The 23,757-nt window shown below is 38.2% G+C and overlaps 2 protein-coding genes across 11 annotated transcripts in view; both read left to right on the top strand.

The window, feature by feature from the left end:
• The window catches only part of DNAJC28 (DnaJ heat shock protein family (Hsp40) member C28), a 7,694-nt gene extending 4,262 nt beyond the window's left edge, over nucleotides 1-3,432 (top strand). For all 4 annotated transcript variants that reach the window (XM_081951803.1, XM_081951802.1, XM_081951801.1 and 1 more), the window contains one exon: nucleotides 1,940-3,432. In XM_081951803.1, coding sequence (XP_081807929.1) covers nucleotides 1,985-3,127 — 1,143 coding nt within the window. In that variant the 5' untranslated portion in view covers nucleotides 1,940-1,984 and the 3' untranslated portion in view covers nucleotides 3,128-3,432. The remainder of the gene's footprint in view (nucleotides 1-1,939) is intronic.
• TMEM50B (transmembrane protein 50B) overlaps nucleotides 1-23,757 on the top strand; it is a 28,664-nt gene that overhangs the window by 2,994 nt on the left and 1,913 nt on the right. For 3 of the 7 annotated variants that reach the window (XM_081951806.1, XM_081951809.1, XM_081951805.1), the window contains exons 3-7: nucleotides 13,614-13,764; nucleotides 16,155-16,267; nucleotides 18,533-18,600; nucleotides 19,247-19,339; nucleotides 21,967-22,024. In XM_081951806.1, coding sequence (XP_081807932.1) covers nucleotides 13,666-13,764; nucleotides 16,155-16,267; nucleotides 18,533-18,600; nucleotides 19,247-19,339; nucleotides 21,967-22,024 — 431 coding nt within the window. In that variant the 5' untranslated portion in view covers nucleotides 13,614-13,665. The other 4 variants (XM_081951811.1, XM_081951807.1, XM_081951808.1 and 1 more) reach the window with 4 other exon arrangements.

Raw genomic sequence — 23,757 nt, 5'->3', positions numbered from 1 at the left:
ACCACTTTCCCCAACACCCCACGTGGACCTACAGCTTTGTTGGGATTTACAGCCTTCAGCTCAGCTCTCACTTGATGTTCATCCAGGGTGAGTGGCTGAAGGTCAGAGGGCCTTTGGGCTAGAGCCACAGAGACTGATCTTTTGACCTCAAAGCGGGTGAAGGAGCTATTTAGCTCCTCTACTAGCAGGGCATTAGCATTGGCTATTTTTTTCATATTGCCCTTATAGTTGGTTAGGTGTTGTAGCCCCTGCCCCACCTGTCTTGAGTTATTATCTTCCAGATACTTCTCTATCTTTTGTTTGTATTTCTGTTTAGCCACCTTAATGCCTCTTCTCAAGTTTGCCCTGACTTCATTGTATTTGTCTTCGTTTCCTGCCTTGAAATGGAGTTTCGGGCTCTCAGAAGTGATTGTACCTCTGCTGACATCCAGGGTTTACGATTACTGTAAACCCTGATGCGCTTATTCACTGTTACATTGTCTGTGCATGTTTTAATGTATGAGAGTACAGTGTCAGTGAATTCTTGCAGCTCCAAATGTTCAAATATACTCCACCCGGTAGTCTCAAAGCAGTCCTGCAACTGGCAGAGTGCTCCCTCCGGCCAGATTTTGACAGTTTTCAAGACTGGGCGTATCCTTTTCCTAAGGGGGATATACTTTGGGCACAGTAGCAGAGAGATGTGCTCAGACATACCCAGATGGGAGACGGGGATTGCTCTATATGCCTGTCTTAAGTTTGAGTACATATGGTCTAGAGCAGCGATGGCGAACCTTTTTTGGCTCATGTGCCATAAGTGGGGGGAGCGCAGGGGGGTTGTGTGCGGGCGTGCCACACCCATAACGCAATGCGCAGCCCCCAGTGCGCATGCACGCACTACAGGCGCGATCCCCCATTTTTACGTGCTTTTTTCTCCCTTCCCAGGCTCCGGAGGCTTTATAGGAGCCTGGGGAGGGCAAAAATAGCCTCCCCCGCCCCCTGGATGCCCTCCGGAGGCATCAGGGAAGCCTCCGGACAATCCCTGAAGCCTTCAGAGCGCTCAAAACAACCCTCCGAACAAACCGGAAGTCACTTCCTGTTTGCTCAGAGGATAGTTTTGAGCGCTCCGAAGGCTTCAGGGACCGTCCGGAGGCTTCCCTGATGCCTCCGGAGGACATCCAGGGGGGCGGGGGAGGCTATTTTCGCCTTCCCCATGCTCTATGGGAGCCTGGGGAGGGCGAAAAATGGCTTTGAAAAAGGGTGAACTCAGCTGGCCAGCGCGCGCATGCTCGCTGGCCAGCTGACAGGGCAGCGCCTGGTGTGCCCTGACAAATGGCTCCACGTGTCACCTGTGGCACACGTGCCATAGGTTTGCCATCACTGGTCTAGAGTATTGTTACCTCTGGTGGTAAACTGCACATACTGCACAAACATAGGGAGTTTATAACTTACATTTGTTATGCTATCATTCTGCAACTTCTGGGTCAAAATTTGTATTAGGTTAGACAGCTGGGAATGTTATTGTTTGTTTTTAATTGGCCTAATTGATTTCCTAGTTTGGGGTAATAAATCACTGATTTGCTAAGCAATTACATTTTAAGTGTCATATTGTTTGATGAAAATGAACTTTCTTTCAGCCAGTTTCTGTTGAGTATGTGTAATCTATATTGAACTTTAATTCATAATTGTTTATTACTCAAGACAACAATTTCAGTTGTTTTAATACAGCATAGCAGAATCAACATATTTTCTAAACTAGTTAAATTCAATGGACATAATGGAATATCCAGCAGTACATATAAAAGTGCAGTACACAAACCTTTGGTCTCTAAATTTTTACTATGTCTGTAACCATTCAATTTGGTTTTCTAAAACTGTCTAAGAGAAAAAATGTATTAACAATAGGTAATTTAAGAAGTATAAATTCATAATAATTCATTTAATTCTATTTAAACTTATTCAGATTTACAATTAGGTGACGGTTAAAATATAGCTACACTGAAGAATTATGAGGTGGGTCTGTGCGGTGCTGATGAGAAAAATACACCATCATGTCTGGATGTCTTCAGCGTTGGTTCCAAAGAAAGCAAAATCAGTTCAACATTGCTTTATCTGTAACTGTAGACTGATGTCAGATCACAAGCCTCAGAACATTATAGACTCTTACAAGCTACTTAAACTGCAGGAAGGGTGTTCATTGGATGATGCTAAAAATTCATTTTTAGAGCTTGCTAAAAAATACCATCCAGATAGTGGATCAGTGACAGCAGATGCTACCATTTTTGTTCAAATCGAAGAAGCATACAGAGTTGTTGTTAATGATATGGCCAAGAAAATAAAATCAAGAGATAACGAAGATGATGATGAAGAAGACGACAAATTGAAATCTAAAGCTGTACAACATAGACAGTATTTAAATTTCGAAGGTATTGGTTTTGGTACTCCAAGTCAAAGAGAAAGGCAGTATATACAGTTCAGAGTTGATAGAGCTTCTGAACAAATCATGGAATATCGACAGCGACAAATGGAGAGACAACTAGCTACGGGAGATGTTATGCTAGCTAAAGATGTAAAGCAAAGTAAAAAAATAAAAATAACCCAAGCAATTGAACGCTTGGTTGAAGACCTCATTCAAGAATCTATGGCAAAAGGAGACTTTGATAACCTAACTGGTAAAGGAAAGCCATTACAAAAATTTTCAGACTGTCCACACATTGATCCTATGACACACAATCTGAATAGGATCCTGATAGTTAATGGATACCAACCAGAATGGATACTTATACAGAAAGAAATACGGGAAACAATTGAAAAGTTAAGGAAGAATATAATAGCTTCTAGGAATAAGTTAGGTGATCCAATGACTGTCCAAAATGAGAAGCAATGGAAGGAAGTTTGTGAAGAATTTAGGGAAAACATTAAGATATTAAACAAAAGAATTAATGATTTCAATTTAGTTGTTCCTATTCTTAGCAGACAGATGGTCCATTTTAATGCAGGTAAAGAGATTGCACGTGTACAAGATATCTTTGAAGCCCAGATGAAAAATAAGTCCGAGGCAGAAGCAAAGCAAAAAGAAGCTGAAATGGAACATGGTCGACATGATATAAAAGCCATTGTTTTAAAGTGGATATCTCTTATTTTGAAATAAGATCAAGAATTTAGTCATTTAATTTCATACTCAATGAATTTTAAATAAGAATCATAAAGACATACCAAAGAGTTTTGGTTTTTTTGGTCCTATTAAATATTGGAACAATCCCTTATTCAAACTGAAGAACTGAACTGATTGCAAAACCAGAAATAAACGTTGATTAACAATCTTATTTTGGTTGAGATTCTTTTGTCAACTTAATATTTAGATAAGGAGCTAACTTACATAATGCATTGAAAATCTGGGACCGGTGACTCCTGTGGAATTGAAATATGGCAAATATTATAAACCATTTTATGACATAATACAAAAGTCATAAAACTTTTCCTGTAGTCACCTTCTGATGTTTGACTATGCTATACAGTTCAACGTGAGCTATTTTCAAGGCAGATGCATCTCTCAATTATTTGTTTTAAGAACTTGTTTTAAGAACTTTTCCATTATATTAGAAGCTCTGCCATTTTTGAAGGCTTTGAGGAATCTGCTAAGGAAATATCTCAGAAACGATGGTCGAATGGGTCACTGGTTGTCTAGTGTACTACTAAAATTGTCCTGTTTGTGTGAAACCTTTAGCTGGTAAAATGGTACATTATAAGGAAACAATTTTTAAACCAAGGCACTTCAAGCAGGCTAACATAGAATATATGTAACATTACAACATAAAAAATGTCATAAAATATTTCCTGTGCCATATAGTTCAATATGGACTACTTTCAAGGCAGAGAGATCTCTGAATATTTCCATAATATTTAAGAATTTTTGCACTACATCATAAGCTCCACCCCTGCTAAAGCAGGCATTGTGGAATCTGGTAAGGAAATATCTCTGAAATGATCACACAATTGGTCATGGATTATCTGGTAATGGGATTGAATTTAGCAGATAATACAAATGGTAATCTGCCAGCAGGATCCAGATTTAATTGTGTTAGAAGGATAAATTTGGTTTAGAATTATAAATTTCTCAAAAATGCATTAAATGCTGAAAAAAAGTCTGAAAAGTCTATTGGCCCAAATATCTTCAAATATTTGAAGGTTATTTAAAACCAGGCTATCTGATGTTCTTTTTTTTTTTATTGAAAAAGTTTTATACAAACAAATTTTCCCCCTTTTTATCCCCCCTCCATATAATGTAGATCACATACAAATACTATGTCTCCTCCCCTCCCCCCAACTTAAAAAAATTTCTCATTCAAATATTGTACCATATATTGTACCCCCTCCCCTCCCCCATCTTAAGGTAAATTACTCATTCAGATATTGTACCCCCTCACCACCCAACAATCATAATATAAGTTTCTCTTAGAGTAGCAATAGCCCATTAATCCCATCTTCTAAAGTAATTAAACATATATAAATCATGATATAAATTTCTCTTAAAGTAACAATATTTCATTAATCCCATCTTCTAGGTTAATTATGCATATATATTACCCCACACTCCACCCTAACCCTCCCCCACCTCCCACTCAACCCCCCCCCCCCTGACTTCCGCTATACACCACTCTAACAATTCCAAGCATCCCATGTATTATTTATTCTGATCATCTATCAGTCTAAATATTCTTACCTAAAGGCTACATAGTACTTCCTAGTCTGGTATCTATTCTGTATATAATCAATCCATTTTACCCATTCCTGTGTATAATTCTCCTGCTTCTGACCTTTTAGGAAAGCTGAAATTTTTGCCATTTCGGCAAACCCCGCCACCTTCTGAGTCCATTGATCAATGGTGTAGAACATTGATCTGATGTTCAAATAGAACATATTCCACAACATAAAGGATCAACCAAGGACAGCTTTCCAGTGGTATTCACAAGGATGTAAAAATAAGGCTTTCTTCAGGAAATTGAAAGTTTGCTCTTATAAGACAAAAAAAGTTTTGTCTAATATGACAAAAAGGAGCACGCGTTTTGGCAGTGTTAAGTGTAAGAAGATTGCCAATGGCTAAAAAGCAGATAGCAAGAATAAGAACAAATACAGAGTGTCCTTTTTAGTAACAGTTTGCAGTATAACAGTAATGAAAACGTAACTTTACAACCAGTTGTTTGCATTTATATCCTTCACAGGTCTATAAGCAAAGGAAAGCCAAAGATCATAAGCACTTAGCAACTGCTTCACTTAATGGCTGATTTGCTGGTCACAGTTCTTGTTACTAAATACGGACCAACTGTAGGCCGTTTTCACAATGTAATGAGGAAGTGGAGTTCCTCAAGGATCTTTGTTGTGATCAGTACTTTTTAACTATCTCTAGTCAAGATCTCTAGTCAACTCATAAAGGATCTTGACTAGAGATAAACGATGAGCTGGCTAACTTTGCCAATTATGTTAGATTAAGGGTAGGAAAACACCAAAGAGATTGTGAAGAGCTCTGGTAGGCTTTCTCTGAACTGTGAGAATCCTCAACCAAATGGCAAATGGAATACAATTCACATAAGTATAATAAATTGTACATAAGAACCAGTTTGATGTACTGGTTAAATACCGGGCTAGAAACTGAGTCTGTGAATTCAAATATTGTATGAATTCTTAGTCATGAAACCAATTGGGTAACTTTAGGCCTGTCTCTTTTTGCCCTAGGACTGGTGGGCAACCTTTTTTTTCAACTGAGCCAAATCTCGCCAAAACCACGATTGAAATTTATTTTGAGAGCCGCATTTTTAAAACTGAAAATACATAGGATGGTACACTGTTTTTAGTTTCAATAAGTTTTTATTGAGAATATTCTGCATGCAAGTATCCACATAGGTCGGGAGGATACAAATAACACAACTAATAAAACAAAAACTTTAGAACGATATTATTTATCGATAACGTTAAATTCCGTAAAATTTGCCTTACAATGTAGAGAAAATTACATCCTGACAATGACTGACAAAGTCACAACCACTAATGTGAACATTGGCCTTGCATTTCCTTGGATAGTTTGAGTAAGTCAGGTTTGTATGTTGTTGTTTTTAATTTCATCTCTCTCCCACTTTCTTTTTTTCTTTTTCTTTCTCTCTCTCTCTCTCTCTGGCTCTTTGTCTCTCTCTCCCTCCCTCCCTCCCTCTCTGTCTCCCTCTGTCATTTTCTCTGGGTGTCTATCTGTCTGTCTGTCTGTCTCTCTGTATCTCTGTCTCTCTCTCCTCCTTCCCCCATCTCTGTCACTCTGTGTGTGTGTGTGTGTGTGTCTGTCTGTCTGTCTCTCACTAACTCTGTGTGTGTGTGTGTGTGTGTCTCTCTGTCTCTCCCTCTGTCTCTCTCCCCTCCCTTCCTCTCTCTCTGTCACTCTGTGTATGTGGATGTATCTGTCTCTCACTCATTCACTTAATCACTCACTCTGTGTGTGTCTCTCTCTGTGTCTATCTTTCTCTCCCTCCCTCCCCCTCTCTGTCTCTCTCTCTCTCTCTCTGTGTGTGTGTGTCAGTCTCTCTCTGATTTCCTCCCTCACTCCCTCTCTCTGTTCCTCTCTCTGTCTGTCTGTCTCATTCACACAGACACACACACACACACACACACTGTGGTCACCTTGTTGAGTGTTCCAATCACATTTGAAACACTCAACAACTGGCCTGCATTTATGGTATTTTGCAGCATAGAAACACTCAACAACTGGCCTGCATTTATGGTATTTTGCAGCATAGATGCTGCAAAATACCATAAATGCAGGGCAGTTGTTGAGTGTTTCAAATGTGATTGGAACACTCAACAAGGTGACCACAGTGTGTGTGTGAGTGAGACAGACAGACAGAAAGAGGAACAGAGAGAGGGAGTGAGAGTGGGAATCAGAGAGAGACTGACAGAGCTGTACGTGCGCGCCTGTTTTCCACGGCGTGGAGCAGCGGCGAGATTCTGCGCGGCGAGCGATGATTCCGGGGGCCATCAGTGGGGGGGCAGGGTCTCCCCTCGCGTTCCTCATCTTCCCGGATGGCCCCTGGAATCATCGCTCGCCGCGCAGAATCTCGCCGCTGCTCCACGCCGTGGAAAACAGGCGCGCGCATACAGCTCGGCAAATTACAGCCTGGGAGACTTGTCACTCCGCTTTTGCAGAAGCTTCCCTCCGAAGCCCGAGAGAAGGGAGGGGAGCGGGCGCCCGGCACACTGAAGAGCCGCATTAAAATGTGTAAAGAGCCGCATTTGGCTCGCGAGCCGCGGCTTGCCGACCACTGCCCTAGGAGAAAGGCAGCAGCCTGCTTCTGCAAAACTGCAAAAGCAGTTTTCTCCACTGGTGAAGGCAGGGCTGTCAAACTCCAGGTCAGCAGGCCGGATGCGTCACGCAATGGCCACATCCACGCCCAGTTTAGCGAAGGGGGGAGGGGAGTCCAATACCTCACATGACGCTGCCGTGACGATGTGAGTTCGACACCCCTGAGTTAAGGGATCAGGCTAGAAATGAGATGGTGAGTTCTAGTCCCGCTGTAGGCATGAAAGCCAGCTTGATGATTTCGGCCAGTCAAGTCAGCACAATCCACCTCATAGGGTGGTTGTTATGGGGAAAATAGAAGGAAGGTGTATTAGCTATATTTGCTGCCTTGAGTTATAAAAATAACAATATATAACAGTGATGGCGAATCTATGGCACGCGTGCCACAAGTGGCACGCGGAGCCATGTCAGGGCACACGAGGCGCTGCCCTGTCAGCTGGCCAGCACGCATGCACGCGCTGGCCAGCTGAGTTCACCTTTTTAAAAGCTATTTTTCGCCTTCCCCGGGCTCCAGAGACTTTATAGGAGCCTGGGGAGGGCAAAAAGAGCCTCCCCGCCCCCCGGAGGCTTCAGGGACCGTCCCTGAAGTCTTCGGAACGCTTAAAACCACCCTCCGAGCAAACCGGAAGTGACTTCCGGGTTGCTCGGAGGGTGGTTTTAAGCGTTCCGAAGGCTTCAGGGACCGTCCGAGGCTTCCCTGATGCCTTCGGATCGCTTAAAATGACCCTCCGAGCAACCCGGATGTCACTTCCGGTTTGCTCGGAGGGTGGTTTTAAGCGCTCAGAAGGCTTTAGAGACCATCCGAGGCTCCCCTGATGCCTTCGGAGCACTTAAAACCACCCTCCGAGCAACCCGGAAGTGACTTCCGGTTTGCTCGGAGGGTGGTTTTAAGCGCTCCGAAGGCTTCAGGGAAGCCTCCGGACGGTCCCTGAAGCCTCTGGGGGGTCAGGGGAGGCTCTTTTCGCCCTCCCCAGGCTCCTATAAAGCCTCTAGAGCCTGGGGAGGGTGAAAAAAGCATGTAAAAATGGGGGGGGGGTCGTGCGTTGTGCGTGCATGCACACTGGGGGATCGCACGTTGCATTATGGGTGCGGCATGCCCGCACTTGACTCCCCTGCGCTCCCCCCACTTGTGGCACGCGAGCCAAAAAAGGTTCGCCATCACTGGTATATAAACATTACCAAGAAAACGGCAGGACACCATGACCGACCAATTGAAGAGTACACACACACAAATGATACATGCAGTTAGGGATTAATAGAAAAATAACATATTTTTGGAAAAATGTGATGCATATAGAGCACTATGTAAGTTGTAATCACCACACTTAAAAAACCTGGACATAAACTGTTTGAACTCCTCCTCTCAGGATGCCACTCTAGGGGATTGCATGCCAAAACCACCAGACAAGGGGCAGTTTTTTCTCTCGTTCCATTACTGCTGAACACCTAATCCCCACAGCACTATCTTATGTCTAAGGATATTTACCCATGTAGTAGGGTTGCATTATTATCTTTCTCATTGTCTTGTTACCTTCTCCTATTGATATGATTATATTATTTTGTTGTTTGTAAGTACACTGAGAGTTTATGCATCAGGACAAATTCCTTGTGTGTCCGATTGCACTTGGCCAATAAAAAATATTCTATTACAACATTTTTTAAAAAGAATATAGTAACGGATGGAAAGAAGAACAGTAGAGGGCAAATAAAATGATCATGGGCTGAAAGATCTTATGACAGCAAGGTATTTGAAAGCTCTGTCTTGGAAAAAAGGCAAACGGGGAAGCAAATTATATAAAATGCATGGAGTAAATGACGCTATGTTCTCTCTCAAATACTAGGACCAGGAACCAGTGAAACTGATTGGAAACAGTTTTGAAACAAAAATGTAAAAAATGAGTTATGAGTCTGCTGTAGTTATCAGCACCCGTAATCATTATTTATTACATTTATATGTCACCCCTTATATTATCCAGAGCAACTCTGGACCATTTACAAGGGCATTAAAAACATGTTTTATATTATAAAACAATATAAAAATATGTATTGGACATTGGATAAATTAATGGAGGACAGGGCTAACAAAGCTATTGCTTCTGAAGATTCAATTTTGCCTCCCAAGTGGGACATCTTATCTTCCTGGTAGGAAAGGAATAGTGATGGGGAGAGAATATAATTCTTCCTTCTGTTTTCAAGTATCTCAAAACCTATCTAGATTTACACTGCGAAAGAAATTGTTGAATCAATTCTGGCTTTGTATGAATACTGTAGAAGAATCTAGCAAAATGAAAATCGCAATGAAGTTAGAAGTGCATTTGCTAGCTAACTTTGAGTTTTGCAGCTGTGAATTTACACACATTTAACTGGAAAAAAAATCCCTATTAAGTTCTTTGGGACTCATCTCCAAATAAAAATGATTCAGAACACAACACAATAACAGAGTTAGAATGGAGCTTGGAGGTCTTCTAGTCCAACCCCCTCCTTAGGCAGGAAACCCTACACCATTTCAGACAAATGGTTGCCCAATCTCTTCTTAAAAACTCCCAATGTTGGTGCATTCACAACTTCAGGAGGCAAGTTGTTCCACGGATTAATTGTTCTGTCAGGAAAATTCTTAGTTCTAGGTTGCTTTGTTTAGTTTCCATTCATTGCTTCTTGTCCTGCCCTCAGGTGCTTTGGGGAATAGCTTGACTTCCTCGTCTTTGTGGCAACTCCTGAGCTATTGGATCACTGCTATCATGTCACACTTAGTCCTTCTTTTCACTAAACTAGACATATCCAATTCTAGCAACCCTTCTTTATGTTTTAGTGTGGTCTTATCATGGCATTATAAAGTGGCATCAACACTTCAGGTGATCTTGATTCTAGTCTTCTATTAATGGAGCCTGAAACTTGTCGACGCAGCCTAGAAATGGGTAAGATCGAAACGAGCGCTATGACTTTCAAGGAGTTTTCACTCGTGGACTCTTCCCCTACTTTGTCTTATTTCCTCCTGCGCCTTAGCGGCGCGGCCGGCGAGTCAGTAACTCTCACTACTCTTCACCGATGCTGCAAATCGAAGAGGCCGCCCGAACTTCGCTCTATGCTCACTTTTATTCCCGGGTTAAAAAAATAGAGCCTCCGCCGCTGTCCAATCCTCGCGTTTCCTAGCAAGAAATCCGTCCCCCATTGTGACGAGGTACGCCGGCTGTCGATTGGTTAAGGGCCCTGTCCTTCTCCCATGCCTCTTGCTGGCAGAGCCGGGTTAGCGGGGTTGCGGATGGAGAGGCGCTTTCTGCCAGGTGAGGACCTGGGTTGGAGAGAGCCGTCGTCTTCTCCCCCCCCCCCCTTTCGCTTTGCCCAACGGCTCGTGGGGACTCGGGCGGAGGGCTCGAGGCATTCTTCCTGCTGTTTCGCCCTACCGCTTGCTTAGTTTCTTTAATCTGAGGGGAACTGAGGTAGGCTTTTTTTTTTGTTTAAATTAAATGGGCGCCGCCCGGTGTCCCCTTCTTTTTCTGGCGGTCATGAGATTCACAGGCGGAGAAACCTTTAATGCTGCCCTTTCCCCGAAGCCTCTCCAACCCGGCTCGTTTAGCCTTCAAGCGCCCCTTTTAACTTTCCTTCCTCACGCGAGGTTATTCGCGTCTGTGTGGATGCACCATCGTTGACCTTGGTCGTTTTTAACCTCTCTTTCCGTGCTTCCTTTTTCTTCGTCCTTAAAAAAAAGACTAAAACCCTATACAGGAATAGCTGGCTAACCGGTCTCCACCTACGGTATTTCTATTTAATGTTCGGTTTAATTATACTCGGTGGAAATAGTCGCAATCCTCTTTTAATTTGAAACTGGTTCCACTTGCGTGACTACACTTGCTGGGCGAATAAAATGTTGTTTAAGATCTTTTGGAGAACAACAGTCTTGAGAATTGAGACCTTATTATCTTGTGCCAGCTTGTATTAAAACGGTATCTTTAAGAAAAAATGGATATATTCTCTTGGCAATTACAATAATCAATTGTGAATGAACAGAAGTATAATGAATTGGCTTGAAATGTTTCTTTTAGAGTTCAGTCTGTTTTAATTCTCAGGTAAATTTTCATACAATTGTAACTTAAGTTCTTGATTTGATTATATTAATAGCTAATCGTCAGTAGCTTTGTACTTCATTATCTAATTCTGAATAATGGAGGTGAATGTGCAAGCTTCTTCTAAATGAAACTATGACAAATGCTTAATGAATGCAGGGAGAAGCAAGTGCTGACGGTACTATCCTAGGTTTGTAGTACATTAACTTGTGCAAGAAACATGTAGTCTATAGAATTTGTTCAATCTTGAATTGAACATAATAATTGGATATTATAACTAATCCAGCAATTTCAAAAGTGTTAGAACCCAAAGGCCATATTCTGATAATTGACTGCACTGCCTTAGGTTTATAGGAGTTATAATCCAAAATATCTGAAAGGGAATTGATGGATTGCTTCCCCATAGTTTTGCTAAGAATTGTTCAGGAATTGCATAAATTGCTCTTTCATCTTCATTTAGAATGAATAGCATATTTATTGTTTGTCTCAGATAGACTGAATATTTTGGGGGAGTAGCAAGTACAGCACAAAATTGATTACAAAAGTTAGATGTACTTTTTGTGTAAAGGGAAAGCCTCAAAGGATATACATTTTTATCTCCAACTTTATTTTACAAGTGTAAAATAAAAGAGGAAGTGCCTCTTTCTAGTCTCGAACCTGTTTCCCCCAAACAGAAGATATTTTTTATTTAAAAGTTTATTAATTTTTTTCTTGAAATATCTGGAAATGTAGGAATGAAAAAAAGGAACTGCCTGAAAATCTCTAAAATAAATTAGGGCCTTACAATCCAAATGTGTATGTATAAAAGATGTAGGTATGCATTCACAAGTGGTGAGGGTGGTGGGGGCATTTTCTCTGTTCCTTCTTGTGTTTTGTAATGATAAAAAATCCCTTTCTCTGAATAGGGAACATGGGTTACTAATTTATCACTTCCTGGTTCTGTGTATTCTACTAAAAGAGAATACAGTATACTATATGTAAACTATATGCTTATTATAACTATTGTAAGATAAAGTAAAAAGTTCCCCTTGCACATATGTGCTAATTGTTCCTGATTAGGGGACAGTGCTCATCTCTGTTTCAAAGTGTAAGAGCCAGTGCTGTCCGAAGATGTCTCCATGGTCATGTGGCCGGTATGACTAAATGCCAAAGGCGCACAGAATGCTGTTACCTTCCCACCAAAGGTGGTCCCTATTTTTCTGCTTTGCATTGTTACATGCTTTCAAACTGCTAGGTTGGCAGAAGAACTATTAGATATGCTTTCCTGTCAATGATAATTCATGACTATTGAAATTAACATGTGAATTCATTGTTTCTTAAATGTTGATTTACTGCATTTATCCAGTTACCTGAGTTTATAGAACTACATACAAGCTGATCACATTTTAGCCTAATATATTATGTAAACCTAGACATAGTCTCTAAAGTAAGAATTGTTGTTCTGTATAAATACATATCTAGATGAGTGTTTATTTTTGTCTGTGTATTTTTTGTAAAAATGCACATTACTATTATCTTTCTATTTTAATGCTGAAGGATTGAGAGAAATCGTTGAGTATAGGAGTGTAGAAATGAAATGCAAGTGTTAAATCCAGAGTATTTAACTTAAGTTATAATTGAAATTAATGTAGCATTCGTTCAGCAGTAATAGTCAAACATGGATAGGCTTATTAATATTTCTCTATTTGTTCATACAGAGAATGTGACTTTTTAACTTACTGTTCATGCTGATAATTCTAGAAGTGTTCTTTCTGATATGATGGAATAATATTCAATGCAATTTATCACTTTTCTTCATAGTCCTAAGGGGCTTTGATAGTGGAGTGTTAGCCTCCAAGGTACTTCATTTTATAAAGGCCTAAATGTTGATCTTGATGTTTTAATTCCCTCCTATACTATAGGTAGGCTACCCTCCTCAAAAGACTGTAATTGAGCATTTGGTTTGGTTTCGCCTCATTTAACTTAAGTTATGACCCAGAAAGTTCTTATTTAAATATATTTCCTAAGTTTGCTCAAAGGCTTTGAGCATGCTATTATTAATGTTCCCCTCCAAAACTCAATATTGCAAAATACTGAGAAGTGCACAATAAACATTCTTAAGTATATTGGAATCTACTGTTACAAAACTAAAGTATAATTGAGTTCTTTAAAACAACCATTTTATCTGATTCAGGCTATTTATATGAAAATAACCGCACTTGTTTTCAGTTTGATGTTCTTTCTAATCTTTTGTTTAGGGGTGGAAACTTACAAAAATCAAGAGTAAAGAAGCCCAACTGAACTTGAAAAATGGCAGGATTCCTAGACAATTTCCGTTGGCCTGAATGTGAATGTATAGATTGGGGTGAAAGAAGAAATACAGTTGCTTCTGTGGTGGCCGGGGTCTTGGTAAGTAAGTCATATGACATTTATGGCTGATTTTAAGTCTTAGTAATATCATGACCTATCTCTGTAAGAGTTTGTCGTATCCAACTAATTTGAAATAATTTTAATGAGTTGTGAAGCATGACCTGACATTGACACTGTAGAATACATAAATATAAGATTAGGTTCGATTAGTAAGTTACATATATTTGTGGGGATTTCTTGTTTTCTTTTTGCATATAAAAAGAAAAAAGAAAAAAACTTGGATTAATTTTTTTTTGTTTTCAGATTACTAAAGAGACCCCCATAATTTTATATCTATACCATTTTACAAAAAAATATAGATCGATGGATTCTCAGTTCTAATAATGAAGCGAGTTGACTTCTTGCTAATGATGATGCCTTAGATCCTCACCAATATGAGAATTCATGAATTATTGTGTAAATGGTACAATATCCATTGGCAAGGAATTGGAAGGAGAAGTGGTAACTAGCTACTGGTTCTCTGTGACCTTTGTAGACCTGCAAATGGGTAAACATGTTGATGCTTATAATATTTTGATATCCAAAATGTATTTGAAAGTAGTCATATTAAGTAGTTGGAATCAGTCTCAACCATCTGTAAACCAGAGATTAAGAGTTGGGAAGACTGTGGAAATGACTTACATTCTATTTCTTGTATTTTAAGAATGATTTCTTGTAGTTGTGTATTTTAACAAAGAAAAACTAGAAAAGTTTATTTATTATTTTATTATTATTATTTCCCACTTCTCAGTAAAATCTCTCAATTTATATTTGTATGTATTCCATTGGAACTTGTCTTGGGCATCATTTGGTCTCTTACGCAGCAATTCTCCACATATTTCCACAAAGTTTGATTAGGGTTAGATAGATAGAGATAGATAACAGTGTTCTGAAGTGTGTTTCTGGAGTAAAAATACTTACAATGGGTCATAAGCACTTTTTAAATATCCTATCCTGAGCTTTGAACAAACCCCAACTAACACAGTCATATCTATTTGAAAAGTAATCACAGTATATTTATTTATTGGCCAAGAAAAGAAGCTTTGTTTTTTAAAAAGTGCCTTGAAAGTGGAATGGATTGCAAAATTTGGAAATGTTTGTTTTCTTGCGCAAACTAGAAAAACCTCCTTCCCACAGTACAGCAGAGTACTTGAAAGTTCACATGCTTTATGGGTAAATTTTATTTATGGCTATTTGACATTATTCCAGACAGATTTTGTAAATGTTCCAGTATTAATAACTATTTTCCAGTGATTGCCCCCCTTCCCCTGACCCATTCAGTCATTTAAGTGCAGAACTTACCATATTACAGTAAATGAGTTAATGTAAATTTTCAAATTACAAAAGGCTACTCCGATGTGTCTTTTTATGCAATTGGGATATGAACAACCAGCAAAACAGTAGAATTTAATACATATATGTGATAATTTAAAAGATTATTATATACTGAGGGGTCCTTGATACTCTCTGAACTTGGTTATTTTCTTGCACACGTATCTTTACCCAAATTCATGATGTTACCTAGTTTGGATAATGAAATGTTTCAAGAAACAACCAAAGAACACCAAGGACCCCTCATTTCAACCATGTTACAAATATTCTCCTTTATTGATTATAATTACGTACTATTTTTATGTTTCTATTCTGCATTGCTTTGTGTATTTTACAGAAATGCAATCTAAAACTTAAGCTGCTTAGAATGATAATTCATGTAGAATTTGAGGGTTAAAAGATTCTTCTCTCCAAGTTATAGAGTCTCTTTGGCTCAGTTTTACAACTTTTATAATGAAATCTAACAGTATAAATTACAAATAGTTTGTTCACATTACTATAGTTTACAAATATCGCAACTTACAACAGTTTATTTAGTTGTTCAAAATTACAAAGGCACTGAAAAAGTGACTTATGACAGTTTTTCATACTTAACAGCCGTTGCAGCATTCGCATGGTCATATGATCAAAATTCAGATGCTTGGCAGCTGACTCTTATTTATGACTGTTGCAGCGTCCCTGTGGCACGTGATCACTTTTTGCAACCTCCTTTTGCAAAGTCAATGAGGAAGCCACATTTCCTTAAAAACTGTGTTACTAACTTAATAACGATAGTGATTCACTTAACAACTGTGGCAAGAAAAGTTGTAAAATGGAGCAGCATCACTTAACAAATGTTTCACTTAACAACAGAAATTTTGGGCTCAATAGTCTGAATGCCATTGGAAAGGAATAACGTGACTATTTTGTTTAGAAGCTTAGTTTCACATAGAATTGAATGACTGGAGCTTAGATGATTATGGTGCTTAAAAAGGAGTGATGATAGTGGAAAGAAACAGATACATGTATCATCTTTTTAAACTAGTTTTGGAATTAATTGATCAATTATATTTTTACAGTTTTTTACAGGCTGGTGGATAATGATAGATGCTGCAGTAGCTTATCCTGAGCCAGAAGAAATGAATCATGCATTTCACACTTGTGGAGTATTTTCCACCCTAGCTTTTTTCATGTAAGTCAATGTAAAATCAGGGCAGGGGACAGCACCTTGTTTACATCAGCTGATGCTGAAAAACCTAAGCAGGATTTCAATAGTTAGGGTTAGGTTGGATGCAACACCACTAAGAAATCCCAAGGTTGTTGACCAGATTAAAAATACTAAAAATTGCTGTAGCAGTTCCATTTCCAAATCTTGTCCAGAATACAATGTACATGTATCCTTATAGTCACCAAGTGTCATATTTGCATCAAGTAAGATATGTATGTATGCATGTATGTATGTTTGTATGTATGTATTCTCTATGTTTCAGTTATTTTTTGAATAATTATTTGTTGGCTTTACAAAAAAAAAATACATTTTAAGGGAATTTTTTCAGCTTCCCATTTATTTATTTTGGTTCGTGTTTTAACATCTATTGGTAGTCCTCTATTTACGATTAGTTGCCTAGTGATAGTTTGAAGTTATGATGGACCCCCAAAAGGTACTTAAGCCTGGTTCTGAAGCTGCTATCCTTGTCATGGGACCAGATTTTGGGTGCATAGCAACTGCCCATATTTAAGACCATTTGCAACATACCATAGTTGTACTACTGTGATTTACATTTTTCCTGAAAACCAGAATGTATTTGTAGGGATCCAAGGCTGAATTTACTCCTGGTTTTTGCAAAAATGCCCTATAGCAAACAATGGATTTACTTAATGACCACAGATGCACTTACTGATTGGTGATTCACTTACCAACAACCTCAAAAAAGGTTTAAAATCGGGTTGGACATGTGATGGCTGCTTTATAATTATCGCGACTTATAACTATAATGGGCAGGTTCCACTACAGTTGTAAGTTGAGGATTACCTGCATAAAGATTTGTTTTTTAAAAACAAAAATTTAAAAACAAAGCTTTTTGTTTGCAGTAAAGATTTCCATACCATCTTCAAACCACCATTCCTAATCTATGAATTTTTGTTGGTTTGTGTTCCACCTTTATTTTTTATAAATAACTCAGGGTGGTGACATATCCAACATACCTTTTTTCTTCTATTTTCCCCACAACAACAACTCTTCTTAGCTGAGATGGGCTGAGATAGAATGACTGGCCCATGATCAGTCAGCTGGCTTTATGGCTAAGGCAGGAATAGAACTCCTCTCGGGGATTTTAGGTGGAACACAAACCAACAGAGCCTTAAAAACTAGACCAAACTTTTCCCATTTCAATGTCTTAATATTAGTAGTTATTAACATTGATTACAGCTACTACTTTCAAGGCATTACTGCTCATTATGCTGGTCTGCTGCCACATGTCAGGTGCAAAAGACCACATCTATACATTAAGATTCAATTAAGCTGATTTATTGCTAAAAATTAGGAACCTTCTCAATAGTCAGGATCTGGTTAGAGTTACTGTAGATAAGGGATATGGCACTGGGGGGGATGTATTTTGCTTGTTACTATGTAGGCCGGGGGTGCCAAATTCAATTTCATTGAGGGCCACATCAAGGTTTGTTTGACCTGGGAGGCCAGGGTGGGTGTAGCCAGTGTGGGCATGGCCAGCTTGATATCATTCGTGTCAGGGGCCCCTGTGGCGGCCCAAGTGCCAGCAAAAATGGTCTCCTGAGCTCCATTTTCAGCTGGGACGACCTCCTGCAACTCTCTGCCAGTGAAAACAGAGCTCGGGAGGGCCCTCCCGAGTTCCATTTCCTCCGAAGCTCCATTTTCACTGACAGAGGGTTGCAGGAGGCTGTCCCAGCTGAAAATGGAGAGTGGGAACCTGTTTTCTCTGGTTTTCCAGGGCAGCCTCGCAAACCAGATCTAAGCATCCAACAGGCTGGATCTGGTCCTCAGGCCTTGAGTTTGACCCCCCTTATGTAGCCATCCTTTTCACTCTTCCTCCAGGTTCTACCATTCTCCTACACCAGCGGTCCCCAATCTTAATGGCTTGGTGGCCTGGTTTGTGGGAGAGAGAGGGGAAATGGGCCACATGAGGTTGGAGGCCCCTGTCCTAAACCACATCAGAAATAAAGGTGTTTAGGCTTAGTCAAGTATCAGACAGATACCAATAATTACAGAAAATTGAACCAGAAAATACATTAAAATAATTCTATTCCTGTTTTAAACATTGGTTATTGAACTGTAATATTTTGGATTTCATATCATTTCTGCACTCCTTTAGATTCAAAGGAAAATAAGCTAAAATGAATTACAAAAGGGAGAAATCTAATCAAATGGATTTTATTTCCGCTTTTTTTCTGTTTTTAAGATTTGTTTGTGAATATGTTGCAGGATAAATGCTGTATCAAATGCTCAAGTAAGAGGTGACAGTTATGGTGATGGATGTTTAGGAAGAACAGGTGAGTGCACTCTTGTTTCCAAGAATAATGATCTAAAATCTTGCTATTCAGGAGAAGATGCACCACATCAAAAATTTCTATCCTTATTTTGTACCACAAGGCAAGAAGAAAGAGATAGTTACATATGAGTTTCTTCCTGCTTTTGAGGTAAAACGCTGTTATTGTTGCTTTGTAAAAGTAGTATTATTTCTTTAAAAAGTGTTAAATTTTCAGGCTGAACAAAGGGAGGGGTAAAAACATCTCTGATAGTTTCAAGAAAGGTTCTTTTTTTATCACAATTTTATTAATGAACATTGGGTAGTGTGTGTTTAAAGTTTGATTCCATTGTATTTTTGCAGGAATTATTTGAACAATGCTTCCAAAGTTATCTAATAAACTTCATTATGAAAGGTTTTTTTTACCAAAATAGATCTCTTTAAATTGACCCATACTGACATTGCTCAATATTACTTAATTATTTATCTCAAATGTTTTAAGATAACATTTATCTAGTTAATCTTGTACTGTATTGCACCTACATTTCTTTGAATTTATCAGAGCTAGTGATCTGGCATTTGAAAATAGTATAATTTTTGTAATGTGTTCTTTTGAATCACTGAAATCATAAAAGTAAAGTTTGATCCAAGGAATGTAAATCTTGTTTTAGGTGCTCGTGTCTGGCTCTTCATTGGTTTCATGTTGATGTTTGGCTCACTTATTGCTTCTATATGGATCCTTTTTGGAGCATATGTTACCCAAAGTAAGAATCCTTTCTTCCTATTTTTTAATAAGGGAAGGAAAAACACACTGAATAAGTTTTTAAATCATTAAATAGCTAGTATTTTAAATCAATCAAATGCATATTAATTATATTTTGAAAATATTTAACAGAGAACAGAAATATTCAGACTGCTTTACTGTTAAAAATGTCCAATATAGAATATAGTACAGGAAAGGACAGAACACAAAAGTACAATATAAAAATAAAAGGATGGATGGTTAGAATATAGCTTAAAGTAATTTCTGAATATTTGAGTAAATTTTCCAATTCATATAATACATGTTTCTGTTCTATAGTTGAAAAATTGGGAAAAAACAGTTTGAACTGGGAAAGTAGAGTTTTGTTTAATATATGCTTTCCTGAAGATGCTTAGTGCAGAATTTTAAAATGCAGGAAAGGTTCTCTTAATCGTTCTGAATAGGGCTGTGTAAAAGTACTTCAGTTTATTTATTCATCATATTTATATAGTTGCCTATCTCATGAATGTGAAGTTGGGCAACAGTTTGATAGCAGGGCCCCGGCAAACAAAATTCTATACAGGTAGTCCTCAACTTACAACCACAATTGAGCCCAACATTTCTGTTGCTAAGTGAGACAGTTGTTAAGTAAACTTTGCTCCATTTTACAACCTTTCTTGCCACAGTTGTTAAGTGAATCCCTGCAGTTGTTAAGTTAGTAGCACAGTTGTTGACTAAATCTGGCTCTCCCACTACATGACTCCAGGACATAAATCATCATAATGTAAGTCAGTTGCCAAGCATCTAAAATTTGATCATATGACTATAGGGATTCTGCAACAGTCATAAGTGTGAAAAATGGTCATAAGCCACTTTTTCAGTGCCGTTATAACACCAAACACTAAGTGAATTGCTGTAAGGCAAGGACTGCCTGTACAGAGTATTTGTCAAGAATCAGTTTAATATCAAGGTTCCAAGTAATCTACCCATAGCAAACAGAACTCCGAGGCAGGTAGATTCCTTAAATCTACCTGCCAGGAAAATCTATCTACCAGTTTTATTGGACATGACATATATTGGCATGGACTGGTGAAAACTGAGTCTAATGATTCCTGTGGTTTTCACCTAATTAAAAGTTTTCCCCCTTTCCCCAAATAATCAGTCACATGGTCCAATCAAGGTGCTGTCTGGTTGCTTGGTAACTTCACTCCTCCTGTGTTCAGCCACTTGTGGGAATGTCCTTGGTTTCCAGAGAAAACTATTTTGTTTTGGCTACAAACACGACCACCCCAGCTACTTCTACTCCTCCCTCCCTAACCCTTATCTCCATTGTGGCAACACTGAAGCCTCATAGATGGTCTCAGTCAGGCCAGCTTCAGAGTTGATAGTATTGGAGAAAGCAAAGGCATATCTGCTGCTCTCACCTTAAATGAGGTTTGACAGAGCCAGTTGGTATAATGCTTAAAGTGCTGACTTAGAACCCAGGAGACTTAAGTTCTAGTCCCGCCTTAGGTGTGAAAGCTGGCTAATTTGGGGCCAGTCACACATTCTTAGCTAAATATTTTCAATGGCAGTTATGGGAAAAAATAGGAGGAAGGAGTATTACGTATGTTCACTGCCATGAGTTATTTATAAGGTAATAAATGTGGGATAAAAATCTAATAAAAATTATTATAGATACTTATCTCACAAGGGTAAATATTAGCACTGTCTAGCACTGGAATTGCACTGCACGTGTCAAATGCAGCCATACTATCTTGAGAAAAGATGCAGAGGGATCTTAAGCTATGCTTAAGACCTCCATGTACTCCAAACCCCTTTTTTTGTTTTGAATCTAAATCCCATTAGACAACCTTCCAAATATTCTATCTTCTGCAAATGCTTTGAAGTTAAATCAACAGTGCTTTTGCTTAACTAATTTAGTGCTTTTATCATCAACATATCGGTTTACCAAGTAGAAATTGTCTGTCTTATAAGACAAGTTCCACATTTCCTTTCCTGTATAGCAAGAATAACTTTCTGTTTCATAAACATGCTCACAAAGTACTGTAGCTAATGTTATTTTTTCCTATTATGCTGATTGAACCCAATCTGATTAGTTCACAATTCAACATATTGTATGAATTCATAAAATTAGATTAAGTAAATTGTGATTATACTAATAATACAGAAGCATGTTGTATAAATATTATGTATAAGAGGATAGACTATCATTTCAACAGGCTGTAATTTGTTCCAACTCTTAAATTACTTTTAGCTTTAAAGTATTACAGGGAATTCTTAGTTTTAAAGGAGACAAAGATAATCTCAGAAACCTGGAAAAGAGCATTGTTTCACATAACCTAATGATTATAAACATACCATATAACCATGGATTTTTAAACAAGCTGAGTAATCTTTTGAAATTCAGATGTTTAGGTATGGATTAAAAAACCTCTCCTTACCCTAGTTGCAGTTCAACTTCAAACTGAGTAGCATTTCAGAATTTTAAGATGTTGTGTTAGTTTGGGTAAAGGGCTCCATTCCCAGGGTAGACTCAGCTTACATGGTCTTTTGAATTAAATCTTTGCATTTTATAATGGAATGTAGTAACTTTGACTTTCTTCCTTATATCAAAATAAAAATATATTTTGGAATTTGTATTTTTAGATATTACTGTATACCCAGGATTAGCTGTGTTTTTTCAAAATGCTTTGATATTTTTTAGGTAAGTACCAATGCCTAAATAGTTGAATGAGTAAGTTAAAGTCAATATTTTAAATTTTAATTCAGACAGCAGAGTCTCCATTACTGTATATCAAAATTAGAAGTTAAGTAAATATAAAAACTAATAATAAAACAGGAAATTTCTAAGCAAATAATTAAAAGGGGGCATACACTAGGCTACTTCTTTGTGGTATTTGCAAGGCATCAGATTTCCTGCTACTATCATTTGATAGGTTAGGTAATAAATCCATTTCTAATTTCAATACTGCCATTTAGATTTTCAAAAACAAAATTACCACCGCATAGTAGAATACTTTTCCTTGTCTCTTCTGTCTGATCAAACACTTGGAGAACTGCTTTATTCAGACATACAGAACAAAGGCTGCCTTGATCAAAGGAGGTATATATCAGTTCTGTGATAAAACTTCCTTCAACTTGGGTCCTTCAACATCTGAAAACCCATGCTTTGCACAAATGTCTTTTAGGCCCCAGTTTTTAATATTAAGTAGTTCTCAAGGTGGAACCACAAGGAACAGTACATGTTCTCTTTTCCTTTGTCTTCAGGATTTATTCCACTAGCCTTTGCTCATTAGGGGAGGCTATATAGACAGTGCTATATCATATCAAACTTGTGACTAGTACTATTATCACAGTTAAAGATTTATTTAGCCTTGTTTGTATATGCAGGTACATATAGAGACTAATCACAAGGTTATTACTGTTTTAAAAACTTTCATTCATTACACACCCTTCCTCTCAAGATGGAAAAAATGAACAATACCTTTGTTGGGTGCTTCTAAGGCCCTCTGCTTTGAAATGCCCGCCAATAACAATGCCACGCCAGTTCAGTACAATTGAGGTCAGGTGATTAGGCACAATTTCACCAATAAATCTGAGAGATCAAATATTATTTACCCTTTTCTCCCCCTAAACTTTCCATTCAAGCAGTTCTTCATTAAAACACACAACTGAAATCTATATACATTTTAAGAATAGTCCTTTGGGTTTGTTGACTTTATCTTCCTTTTCTTTTCCACACTGTTTGGATTTTAAGTGATAGAAGCAATATGTTTGCACAGTGTTGAATATATTTAGCTACTTTTAAAAGTCGTGATGAAGTTTCTTACTGAACTACTTTCTTTTAAAACATTAGTTAGATTAATGGGCAATGTGGTTACATGTCCTTCACCTTGGTGCTTCCAGTTTCTTTATTTTGTTAAATTCCTTTGAATATTAAGGAGTGCATTAACCTATCCAGCACTGATCTCTTGTTTTTTCTGGAAATGATAATGCATTCCATTAGAGCACGGGTGTCAAACTTGCTGCGTCATGTTGCCCTCATGTGACGTATCACTATGTTTTTCCCTTTGTGGAGCTGGGGTGGGCATGGCCTGAGCATGATGCATCCAGCCTGCAGGCCACCAGTTTGATATCTCTGCATTAGAAGGAAAATAAATATAATTTAACTAATTCAGTTAATAAGGCTTTGTTGGTGTGCTACTTTAATTTTCCCCTTTTAAAAAGTGTTGCTTGAAAAGATCATATCGCCAAAGCACTGGATACTGGATTATATTGGAATTAAATCCATTATTGTCATATGCTTTTGCTTATGACAAGTTTATTGTCATATGCTTTTGCTTTTTAAACTAGTGATGAACCAATTAATTGAAATATATGCTAGTTTTTACTGTGCCTTTTTACTGAAGGACACAATGTTTGACTTACAGAACTAAT

This window comes from Natrix helvetica (genome assembly GCF_964273705.1).
Source record: "Natrix helvetica genome assembly, chromosome: 4".
In the NCBI taxonomy this organism is placed as follows: Eukaryota; Metazoa; Chordata; class Lepidosauria; order Squamata; family Natricidae; genus Natrix; species Natrix helvetica.
The sequence above is the reverse complement of the archived record's forward strand: the minus strand, read 5'-3'. Positions and strand labels throughout refer to the sequence as shown.